The 13,121-nt window shown below is 31.8% G+C and overlaps 1 protein-coding gene across 7 annotated transcripts in view; it reads left to right on the top strand.

The window, feature by feature from the left end:
• The window catches only part of USP25 (ubiquitin specific peptidase 25), a 110,422-nt gene that overhangs the window by 59,897 nt on the left and 37,404 nt on the right, over window positions 1-13,121 (top strand). For all 7 annotated transcript variants that reach the window (XM_036218458.1, XM_036218462.1, XM_036218463.1 and 4 more), the window contains 6 exons: window positions 2,437-2,585; window positions 7,783-7,910; window positions 8,296-8,391; window positions 9,566-9,727; window positions 10,359-10,585; window positions 13,013-13,083. In XM_036218458.1, coding sequence (XP_036074351.1) covers window positions 2,437-2,585; window positions 7,783-7,910; window positions 8,296-8,391; window positions 9,566-9,727; window positions 10,359-10,585; window positions 13,013-13,083 — 833 coding nt within the window. The remainder of the gene's footprint in view (window positions 1-2,436; window positions 2,586-7,782; window positions 7,911-8,295; window positions 8,392-9,565; window positions 9,728-10,358; window positions 10,586-13,012; window positions 13,084-13,121) is intronic.

A 13,121-nucleotide genomic window follows, 5' to 3' on the forward strand; every position in this document is an offset into this window, starting at 1 on the left:
TGACCTTTAATCTGTTCATCTACTCTCTGCATGTATTGAGTACCTGAATATTGCTAAGAGAAAGTCACTCAACTGGGCTAATATAAATGGATCAGGAATTTGTAGTAGATACTTTGGTCTCAATTCTATAACCCTACCTGTCACTCATTCTTGCTTTCTTTAATTACGGTCTCCTGTTCCTTTTTCTGGATTCACAATTTCAGTCTTTTCTACTTCCAATTTAACTTCTTTGTCTCTTCATTGTCTGAGAAACACCTTACCTCAGATTTCATGGATTTACCATGATAGTGAAGCCTAACCATGGGTCCTGTCTAAAGCCCTAAATCTAAGTTTGTGTTTATAATGCTGTGTCATCATTCTTTAAAACAACTTCATCAAATATATGAGCTTCACAACCCATATCCATTCCTAACTCTACTACATTATTTTTGTCCCTCCAGATAATAAAGAAATTATTCAGTCATATCAAAAGGCTATTTCTACGTGCTCAGAATCTCATTTCTTCATGCTTTCACTCAGATCTTACTGTGTCCATTATCTTGTAGATGTTGGGTTTTTATTATTTTTATTTTGTATCTTCAGCTTCTCCCTTTTTAATAGGTTTACCTTCATCAATATTTAGATATGGTCTGGTATCTCATATCGAAAAAAAAAAAAAAATTCTCCCTTCACTTACTCTTTTGCAGTTACTCTTATTTAATCTTATTTAGAGTTAATCCCCTTTAAAATAGAGTTAATTTTCACTAACTCCCCATTTATTCAAACCATCCCACTCTAGCTTCTGGCCCCAGACCTTTTATAAAGGGAATCTTTTTAAGGTTATTGATTTTCTTCAAGTTCATCGTACCCTCCTCAGTTTTTAGATTGAACTCTTATTAGCTATTAATTCTGTTGACTTTACTCTTTCTTGCTCCTTTTTCCTATTCTTTTCTTAAAAACACTTCTCTGGCTTTTATGGCACCATATTTCCTTGGCTTTTTTTTATGTCTCTATGGGCACTTAGAAGTTATATTTATATCTAAAGGTAGGAGATCCTTGGTGCTCAGCTTAGCCTCTCTTTCTTTTCATGTTCACTAATTCCCTAGGCAGTCTCATTTACTCCCTTGCTTTCTTGCTATCAGTAAGCCAGCAATTCTCTAATATATATATAGCTTTAGACCAGAAGATTTATCTTAGTTACGGACTTATATATCAAACCATCTTCTCAACTTAAAATCTCATGGACCATTCTAAAACAATGATCACCATTACTGCCTTAAAAGGAAAAAAAAAATCCTTTGTGTTTCCTTCAGTGGTGTCCCTTTCAGTACATAAATATTAATCCAATAGTTGATGCTAGAAATCTGAATATCATTCCTTATACCTTCCTTTCTCTTTTGACCCCTATCCTGCCTGCAAACCAGTCAATCAAGTCTTACTGGTGCTCCCTCTTGTATATATGTATAAATGCGTGTATGTGTAAATTCATGTTTTTGTACACTTTTACTGTTAACAGCCTATTCCACCCTACCTTTATTTCTACATAGTCTCCTAACAGTCTACCACCCACTTAACACAGAAGCCATATGGATGTTTCAAAGACATAAATCTGATCCTATTATTCCTAGATTTAACCAAGCAGTGACTTTCTATTATACTCAGAAGATACTGAAAAAAAATCCTTAACAAGGGTTGTTAGATTATAGATTTCGACCCACCTACCTAACTCTTCGTTGTCATCTCTCCACTGCTTCCCTAAGCTATTCTGTCCTATTCTTAGTTCTTCAAACATACCACGTTCATTACAGCTTTAAAGTCTTTGTGTATGATATTTCTTGGCCAAGAATACTCAACAAGTGGCTAACTCCCACCCACTATTCAAGTCTCAGCATGAATGTTTTCTTTGTTTTCTTTTTTTTCTCTATAGAAGTCATCTCTCTTCTACCGTCCAGCTCTAAAGACTAGGTTAGCTCCCCTTTCTGTACCTTCTCATGGCTTTTCATCTTACCACAACTTTTATAACACTTATAATAATAAACAATTATTTGTTCATAATTATATGTGCAATTAGTATGTATAATGTCTTTCTTCCAAAAGAGGATGAGTTTCATCACCTCAGGGACTATAGCTCTTTTGTTCACTTCTATACATAGTCTTAGTGTTCAGCACAGTATCTTGCCCTTAAAAGGTACTTTTTGAAAGAATCAGTATGTATGTACGCACATATATAGAGGTGTGTGTATATAATTACATATATACATACGAGTTTTATAATGAATATCTATGACTGGACATTAGTGTACATATATACATATGTAAACCAACAAGAAAATTAGACTAACTCTAACATAATCAGTCAGAGTTATGGTTTTCAAGTTCAGGAGGTAAGTCTTGTATACATTTAGTAGCTAAAAGGCCACATTGAGGAACATTAATCAACTTTCCGTCCTCCTATAGGTAAAAAATTTGAAAATACTGAAATGTTTGGTCAGTACCCACTTCAGGTCAATGGATTCAAAGACCTACATGAATGTCTGGAAGCTGCTATGATTGAAGGAGAAATTGAATCTTTACATTCAGAGAATTCAGGAAAATCAGGCCAAGAGGTGAGTTTAGCATCTACTTTATTTCCCTTCCCCCTAGGACTTTCTTACAGTAATGTAAAGCATAATTCAAAGTTCTATTTATATAGCTACCTAATAATTGAGCAAGAATACTCTGAATATGTGTTTGGACTTAATGATGGTAATTTAGACATATTTGGGAAACCTGCACAGTTAATATAATTTATATTAAATGGTCACTTAAACAATTTGTCTCAAAATTTTCTGTTAAAATCTTTCTTTAGGACATTGTTTAGTTTTTTAGATTTTTCAGTCAAGGTACCAGTCATTAAAACATGCTAGTCCTGAAAGTAAAGGAGAAAAACACTGATATTAGGGTGGAATTTTATATAGATGTGTGTTACCTGTATCACATATTGTTGGAATTTGTCCAAGCCTAAATAGGAAACACCAGAATACTTTTCTTGTGAAATCGCTGTGTAATTTCATAAATATCAGAATAAAAACTTGCTTCATCAAGACAGAAATAATTTAAAAAATACATTATAAACCTGTTTATCTCTGTCCCGCCATCCAAGTCTGTCTCTCCAGCTTCATCTGTATATACATCTACCCATCCATGTACTTATCCATCTGGGAGCATTACTATAATAGAAAGCAAAGAACAGGTCATGTGTCCCCAAATCAGTCATTGTTATGCAGTTGCCTCTTTGTAAGCTCCATGTATGGGTATAGGATCTTCATCTGTGCCATTCACTGCCATGTCCCTCCCTAGTAGATAGTATAGTCAACTGCAAATAGAATTATATAATATATATTTATTGACTGAATGCATGAAATGTCCCATCGTTATCAAAAAGTTCCTGAGATCTTTTTCCCTGAATAGGTGCTTAATAAATATTGAGTGATTATATCTCTCTGTTGATCTAAAAAGAGACTGGGTTCTCGTATCTTTGAGAATAAATTGCTTTTATCTGAATTGTGTGCTTTTTAAAAAAGATATAATTAATCATTTTTTATTCTAATTGCATTCTCACTTCTCTCAAGCATCCAAACAAAAACAAAAATAAATATTTACTGTTTTTGCCCTTTTTTTTAATAGGGAAAGAGAGAATATATGAAATAGGTTTTCTCACAGTATTGCAGATTATCTATTTCAGTATTCTCAACAGGTGCCTAGACCCCACTTTAAAGCTCTCAAGTCAGAATCTAGGGAAGGGATATGGTTCATGAGCAGAAGAGCTCCAAGGGGTTAAGATATAGACCTGTTATTAAGAATATTTAAATTAAGCTTATTTATTGGGAAACTGATCTCTAAGGATTGGGACTTTCTCAACATTCCATAAGGGAACAAGAAAACAGGACCCCCCTCCCCTCCTCTGCCAAAGTGTGATCTGTTTCTATTAAATAAAAGGGTGATGGGTGGTAGGTTCGTGCAGAGAAAGAGGGATAGCATATTCTTTACCTTGTAGCTTATAAGTAAAATACACTGCGGTTTATTGGTAAGTAATCTTTCTCACATATTCCTAGCTTTTAAACAGTGTTTTCCTTACATTGAATCTGAATTTTACTATTTATTTTTTAAAATTTGGTTTGTCCTTTGCCCCTATACTCTAATGCCCTATACTATAGTATACATTTTCTGCCTAGGCTTTTCCGTCTAACCTATGGAGTACAGTGGTTTGTCATCTCTAAATTTAGTCATTTCTAAGTAGTCTCAGTATTAACAAATTTGATTACCTGTAATTCCTATTACCAGTTGCCCAGTTGCCTAGATTTGCTGAACACTAGTTTCAATGACAATTTAACCACGTTTAAGAGACTATCTCCAAACTGGAGTAGATTATTTTAAAAGTTTCTAATAACATTTTTAAATTATAGTCTTACTTCATTATATCCTTTAGAATAACTATTTTATTTCCTCTTGAGTTTCTACCAAGACCAATGAGAAACATTTTAGGCTTATTTCGAAATTTACGTAATCCCTAATAACACCTTTTACCTGTTACACTGTTATTTAGTAAAAACTGTTGATTTTACTTTGATACAAAAAAAATATCTTTTTGCTGAAATAGCTGTGGTCAACTAATATAGGAATACCTTTAGTCTCCAAAATCACTCATGTTAAAGCATTCAGTGGGCTATAAGAGTTTGAATATCAGGAATGACACAACAAAAGAAAACTAAATTTAAAATGATTATATGTAAGATGAATACTTACAAAATATTTTTCTAAGTCAAAAATTTTTTAATTTTAATTAAGTGGGGTGCAATTTATAGATGAGTTAAACTTTTCGGGAAGCCTGGAGATATTTTTTGATTGCCTATTGGAGAAAAAATTTTCAAATAGTAGATACCTTCCTTCTGGTGTAGGTATTCACCACTTATTTAGACTATTGTTGTACGCATATAAACATTTGTCTGTTCTTACTGACCTCAGATCTGGGTGTTCTACTCACCGGTGTCTTGCGAGCATCATTCCATGTCATTATATAACTTAACACCATTCTTTTTGAAAACTGCATAGTATCACGTTGCTTGTATTTATAAAATTAAGCTGATTTAATTCTTCTACAAGACAGTAGTTAGACAAAGAATTATTTCAAAGACTTTCTATAAAAACACTTGAGCATATAGGAATGTAGGGTAGTTAGAAGTGGAATCTTTGAGTCACAAAGCATACTCATTTAAAAATGAAAGTACTGCTAAATTTCCTTACACAAAGTTTTACTAAGTTATAATTAAAGTGCTGAAAGAAACTTTATTAAACTTTAAATTAGAGAAACAGTACTTATGTACAATGTTAGGTATATGTAGATGTTATATGGGAAATTTATTTTTTAAAGTGAAAGGGCAAATAAGTAAAGAAAATTCAATGACCAAAACTAATTTTTGAATTAGGAAGTTTTCGATTCTCATTCTTAGCTTATATCCTGGCTTTGTTTGGTGTTCTATGGGGAATTTAAAACGGTAGCTCTGTTTTCTCTCTTTTTTTCTCTCCCTTATATTCATGTAATCTCACAAAAGCAAGGTATTTAAAACATTAATAGAAAAATCAGCTGTAATAACTCATATAAATGACTGTATTCTCTCTAGAAAATACTTCTAATTAAGATCAGATATATAGTAATAATAAATTCAGGAGCACTTTTGTGGCCTGAACTTATTATAAGTTCTTTATGTTCATTATGTAATATATTAATAATAAATCTGTTTAGGGATATGGATAATATAAATATCATTTTTACCTTTAATGACCTGTATCTCAAAACCATGGCATACCAGTTAGTTATATTAGAGAAGTTTGTTGCATGGAAAAATAATATTTTGAAAGAGAAGTCTCATTGTTTTATATTATTTAATATTCTAGTTATGTACTGCTGTACTTTATAATCCTAAAATTGCTGAGTTAGAGATGCCCATATATTTATTTGAATGAGTTTAGGGAATGTCTGGCTGTCTCTTCTTGTCCCCATTAGCTTGAGAATGAGAAAATGAAATCTTTCCCCTTCTATAGTAGGAAAAAACTGTCACTGGTATTAGAAGAAACGTATTCACAACAGAGACATACTACGTAACATATGAACATCCTTTTGTATGATATAGAAGCTATTTCCTGGACTTTTCATGGTCTATACAAAAACATACTCCAATTTGTGTCATTTCATTCCCCTGGCCATTGTAGGTTTCCATGAATTAAGTATATAACTATTTAATTTTAAGGGTGACATTTAAACTCTTGCAATAAAATATAGAAGTACGAGTTCTTGAAATCTACTTATATACTTATTTGAGTATCATAAAATGGAGTAGAAAATGATATCCTAAGGTTTCAAAAGTTTTCTTTGTGATATATGGGGTACATTTTAATTCTTGATAGTAGTTTTAGGTGTGAATTAGAACTAAAATTCTTGTCAGTGCCATGTGAGAACAAAATAAGCAAATTTGCTCAAGAAATTTTAAAACTTAAGATATGTTTCTGATATTAGATCTTTCATAACTTTCTCTAGTCAACTTTAGGTAATAATATAAAATCAAACAAATTCTTTAAACTTCAACTTTTAGTAAAAGATAAACCAAATCCAACTCAGGAAATCTCAGTTCAGGTAATCATTAGCATTTTGGGAGTGAGAAATCATTTTGAATAATCATTTATTTTTATTGACTTTATTTAGCGAAAAGTAGTAACATTCAGATCTTATTTAAATCTAGTTTGCCAAATATGCATCGTTTCTGCTTTTTTTGAATATTTGAATTTGAATTAGTGTACTGTTAGCTTATTGACATTTGTGTGGTGGTTTTTTGTGGCAGTTGAAGAAAGTATCACATATGGTGTGTGGCAATTTATTTTTACCGTAGTAAAAAGCTGTACACTACCCAGCTTAAATAAGCACTTTAAACATATTTGTTACATTGTTTTATACTTATATATTTGTTGATTCATAAGTTTGTTCATTTTTCTTTCTCTTTAAGTAATAATGTGTATGTAAAACTTGAATCTGTTTTATGAAAATGATTTTCTTTTGAAATTTCATTGTATGTTATGCTTAACTGAACAGTTGCCAAAGTTTATGGAGGAGTTGGTTTATAGCAATGAGGCATTTAATTATTTAAATACTAGTCATTCAATAAGATTTTAAATATAGTTATCATAAGTATAAACGCCATATAGGTTTAGTGATCTTTATCTTAAATTAGCCAGAATTCCATTAGGAAAATTAAATTTTAAAAAACGTTTCTAGTTTTTAGTATGAGAATTGTGATCATTTATGCTATAGATCTTTTTTTTTCCTTTGTGTACTACATCTTACAAATTACTTTGTCACAGGTTTTTAACAGTGTGGTTAATTATAATTAGTTTGTGTACCATTCATGGTGATAATAGTGACATAATAATGAAGAAGCCAGAAGACTTGAGCTACTAAACTATGATTTCTTTTTGGCTTAGAAATTTTAATATAAAAAATTAGCCTGGAAGAAGGGAAGAAGATTTCCTGAAGTCGTTAGAATCTTTTTCTCTTTCCTAGTTATATCTTATCTTCATTCTTGGAATTTTCAAGAGGTGTGGAAATTTTTTAGGAAGAAGTTGAGGTTTAACTAAATTGTATACCGAATCAATTATTTGTGATGTCAGTGTTTGATGATACATATAAAAAGACCAGTGCTAACATTCCGTGCCTAAAATTGAAATGGAGAAAACAGAAAGATGATATTAAGGTTTTTTGTTGTTTTCTTTCAGCATTGGTTTACCGAACTACCACCTGTGTTAACATTTGAATTGTCAAGATTTGAATTTAATCAGACATTGGGAAGACCAGAAAAAATTCATAACAAATTAGAATTTCCTCCTGTTTTATATCTGGACAGGTATGGTTTGATATACAGCATGACTTAGTTTAGAAACAATTTAGTAACCGAGTGAAGAATTATATTTTTTAGAGAAGAATTTTGCTTATAATTAATCTTTACATTTTGCATAGTATATCTAGCACATTCAAGAAAAATGGAGTTCTTTCTTTTATTTAGAAAAATAATAGTTACTGGGAATAGTGTTATAAAGAAGTTTTTAAAAATTATTTTTCATGTTGAAATTCTGTCAGTATTTTCAAAAATACTATTTTGTACTGTCTGATGTTTTATTATAAAATTTTGAATGAACTGATCTTCTGTGGTATTGGTTAGACTTAGTATTGAATCATCTTCTATGATATTTAGAAATACTAATGATTGCTACTTTTCTTTTTCCTGATAGATACATGCACAGAAACAGAGAAATAACAAGAATTAAGAGGGAAGAGATCAAGAGACTAAAAGATTACCTCACAGTATTACAACAAAGATTAGAAAGGTATTGTACAGAATTATGTAGAAAGTATTTTACATAAGTATGACCTAACTGTAGGAATTCATATTTTAGTGACTGTATAGAATCTTTAATATTAAATTTGCCTTGAGTATTTAAGAAAGATTCTCATAATAGATAACCATTCTTAATTAACATTTTTGCTCCTATTGTTTAGTTTTGAATTGTTAGAAACTTAAAATAATTTATAAATGGCATTAGAATTTTATTTTAGAGTTTAGAATTAAATATTCTCACCATCAACTGGTAATGCTTATGGTGCTGAAAATAAATATAAAATTAAACTAATCTACACTCGAGGCTTCTTTCATGAGACTAAATATTACTCTCGAGATTTCCATTCAAATGGACGGTGACAGTTTTTCTCCTTAACGCTGAAGATACAAACTCAGATGCCTACCAGAGCCTCATGAGGGCTTTGTGAAGAAGGGAAGCAAGTCGAATAGATGTGATGGACGAGGGTTGCCTAGAGACCACACTCCTGTGGAGCGGCTGCCATCCGCACTGGTGGCTGGTGTCATGATTAACCTCATCCCACTGTCATCTAGGGCTTCAAACTGTTTCCAGAAGAAGCCAGAATCAGACTCTCAAATGCTCTGTAGTTCATGCAAAAGTCCAAAGACTGAAATTTAGCCCGAGAGCCCAGTTTACAACCTCCTATCTATCTAATCTGTATTCCTTTGCGTTAATCTTAATTTGAAAATTAATAGCTTCAAACTTTGTATACAAAAAATAGTGTATTTCAGAAATTATCATTCATAAAAGGTAGCAGTGATCATATTGAAAAATAATCAAAGGTAGTAAGTAGGAGGACAATAATAGTCACCATCTAGGTCATGGGATCTAAAAATAAAAACAGTGTCAGTAGATGGCACTGTCAGTTTTCATTTTCCTATTGGGCTACAACTTAGAGCAGCATTTAAAATTTACAATGGTTTATATGCACATTCAATTTTAATCAGCTTTGGTTTCCTTTCTTTGAAGGACATTTATTTCTTGAATGTATATTCAGTCTTAATCTTCATTGATAAGCAAAATTAATTTCATTGTTGAGGAAGATTCATTTAAGTGTTTTTATGATGGTTTATAAAAAATTATTTAATAAAACAGATTTGCTTTATATACAAATAAAAGCATTCATACATTTTATGGTTAACAGATATTTAAGCTATGGTTCGGGTCCCAAACGATTCCCCTTGGTAGATGTTCTACAGTATGCATTGGAATTTGCCTCCAGTAAACCTGTTTGCACTTCTCCTGTTGATGATATTGATGCTAGTTCCCCACCTAGTGGTTCCATACCATCACAGGCATTACCAAGGTAAAGTTTTTTTGCTACAAAAGACAGCTGTGCTACTTATATTACATAACAATGTAATTGATGCCCTTTAAAGGTTTTATAAGATGCATGTTGTTACTGACTTTAATGAACTCTAAAAAGATTAGATTCGCTTAGAAGATTGTACATCTTCTGGGTGCTTTCTTATTTTTTGTTTATTTTTTTTCAGTCAGTTTTATGGCTGTGGATTGAATTTTTCATATTTTTTTCTGTTCAGAATTATACTTTAGGTTGTTCTGGTATGTTATATATTTCAGCCTTTTATCCATGAAAACAATACTATTAAATTAAAAATTTTCTTCTATATTGTAAGCTGGTGAGCATTAGCAAGGGATGGTCTTTATAATTTTGGTACACATAAGATGTTTTTTTTTTAAAAAAAAAATAAAGATGATCAAGCCATTTCTATAACCCAACAGTTTTGCCCTTATAATAATATAGTCCTCGTACGTTAAGAGTCTCATTAGATTATTGGATTAATCCACATATATCTCTCGCTTTTCTAAAGATCTTTTTTTTTTAAATTAGAAGCTAATTAAATGCTACATGTTTTAGCACAGTCTTTGTCTAGAGTTTGGAAAGTTTACTTGAATTTTATGCTTTGAAAATACAGCACAGCGGAACAACAGGGAGCTCCTTCTTCAGAATTGCCATGTACATCACCTGCATCAATAGCTGCTATTTCATCGAGATCAGTAATCCACAAACCATTCACTCAGTCTCGGATACCCCCAGATCTGCCCATGCATCCAGCACCACGGCACATAACAGAAGAAGAACTTTCTGTACTAGAAAGCTGTTTACATCGCTGGAGGACAGAAATAGAAAATGACACCAGAGGTGAGAAGATTCTCGCAACATAGTTGCTAATATCTCAGATAGACATGTATACAAATAAAATTGAGAAGGGAAATCACCTCTGGATTTCATATGTAAATATTATATCATATTTTTTTTCTGGAAAGGATTTTCTGAAAGATAAATTAGCCTGGCCTCCCATTGATGATCTTATATCAGGTTCAAAGAGACCAAAAGATTTCCCTGGATTACGTAGCTGATTAATGACAGAGCAGATGGTCTGATTTTCTAGTTTAGTGCTCTAAATTTATATCAAACTGGTATTCACAGCTACTTTATTGGTGAAATATCATACAGCATCATATTTTATACACATAAATTAGTACAAATAGCTTACCCTGATGTTTACCCAGTGAAGTTCAAGTGATAAAAAAATTTTCTTTGGACCTAAAATTAGAAATGTGAATTTTAATTTTCAGTCTGCTCTAACGAGATTTTCAGACATGATCTATGAACTCAGTGCCAGCCTGTAATGAATTTTAACTGGCATGTAGCAAAATAAAAGAAATAAGGACAGTGCTCTGTGGGAGGTGTGTGTGTGCATGTGTGTGCTAGTGTTAAGTTGCCATCTGTCCTTTCTTGGAAGGAACTCTCCTTTGTTCCGAAACTATCTCCTTTCTACTTTTATTGTTAAAATGTCCTTTTTAAAAAATTTTTAGTTTATTATGAGTTTCAAGTATACAGTACATTGGTTAGACATTTATATAGTTTATAAAACGATCCTCCTAATTGCTCTTTCTCTCCTCTGGCTCTCCACCTGGCCATTACATTAATGCTAACTCCCTATGCCATGCTCTAAAATGTCTTTTTTTAAAAATGAAGTTATGTTAACATTTTATGGTAGGTTTTATTATAATCTCGATTACGTGTCAAAAAAATAATACTTGATCATTGTCCCCCAATTTTATCCCAATTTTATTAATCTATGATAAAAGAAAAATCTAGGATTTTTAAAATTAAAGATTTTAATATAAAAATAACTACAGTTTTATACCAAAAAGTTGGAACTACATTAAATAATATCGGTTATTGTATTTTAGATGCCCAGCTTGATGCTTTATAGATAATGAGTAAATAAAGAGCAGTCCTAATTTAACAGAATAAATAGGATATTATGGTTACTAACAACATTAGTAACTATAAATATTTCTCATACTATCTTTCATATATAAGGGAATTTTTTACATTTAAATTCATTAGCACACATTAATTAATGCATAATTTATCCTGAACACTGTGCTAGGTTTGGGATGATTTTCTCCTGGATTTGATAGATTGTGTTTGTTTTATAAAATTACATTTAGAAGAGGAAAGCTAGGAAGCTTTTGACACCTAAGTAGTGGTATTTAGGGAGGAAAGAAAAGAATGGATTTGAAATACTCTGGAGACAGCTGACAGATTTAGGTCATTGACAGAAGGCAGACTCAAGGACATTCCCTTAGTCATTCATAATGGTACAAATAAGTAGATAGAGTGCACTTTGGAGAAGGGTGGGTACACAGGTCTCCACGTCAGGGGAGGAAGTAGAGATATGATGAGTCCACTTTTTGCCATTTTAAGTTTGAGGAACTTGAGAAATATTCACGTAAAAGGGTTTGGACCGATAACATGGATCAGGAAAGAAGATTTTCCTAGGAATATTTGTTTTCTCTCTTTTATCACTGTTGATATTAGCTGTTGGGGTTATTTTTTGAACTGTTGTATAGTATTCCAGCATATCAATACCATATAATTTATTTAATTTCCATATTGATACTGTGAATAGTGCTGGCCTTCCACATACATATTTACATACATTTGTGAGCGCAATGTATTCTAAAAGTATCATTTCTGGTCCAAAGTATATACATTTTAAATTTTACTATTTTCAAATTGTTTCCCCAAAACATTGAACCAGTTTACATTCCTACTAAACTGTGTGAGAGAGCCTCTCTCTCCACATCCTCCTTAGCTCTGGGCAGTTTTTAGTCTGTGGCAGTCTGATAATTGAAAAAATTAGTGTCTTGCATTCCCTTTATGTGTGAAATTTTACTTTTCTACAAATTTTTTGTTTGTGACGTCTGCTCATTTTTTTATAGTGAATCTATTGTCTTTCTCTTATTGCTTAATAGAAATTGTAACATTATTGGTATTAACCTGTTTCCTGGATAGTGTATGCTGCAGCTTTTATTTTCCCTGTTTGTCATTTGACTTCCTTCATGTAGATTTTGTTTTTATAATGTAAGTGTTCTTAAGTTTGGGGTGAGAGTCTTAGCTTTTCCTTTATGGTTACTTGATTTTCTATCAGGCTTAGGAAGGCCTTTTCCTATTTTCAGGTTAACATATTGGTAGGAAAACCTTTAGTCCCCACCTTAAGTCTAGTAGATACATACTTGATGTTAATCATTAAATGACATCTTCTGTTCTTAGATTTGCAGGAAAGCATATCCAGAATCCATCGAACAATTGAACTAATGTACTCTGACAAATCTATGATCCAGGTAAGTTAAATTTTGACATAGTAAGTATTATCAAAATT

The sequence above is a fragment of the Rousettus aegyptiacus genome, unplaced genomic scaffold (assembly GCF_014176215.1).
Source record: "Rousettus aegyptiacus isolate mRouAeg1 unplaced genomic scaffold, mRouAeg1.p scaffold_m13_p_4, whole genome shotgun sequence".
Taxonomy (NCBI): Eukaryota; Metazoa; Chordata; class Mammalia; order Chiroptera; family Pteropodidae; genus Rousettus; species Rousettus aegyptiacus.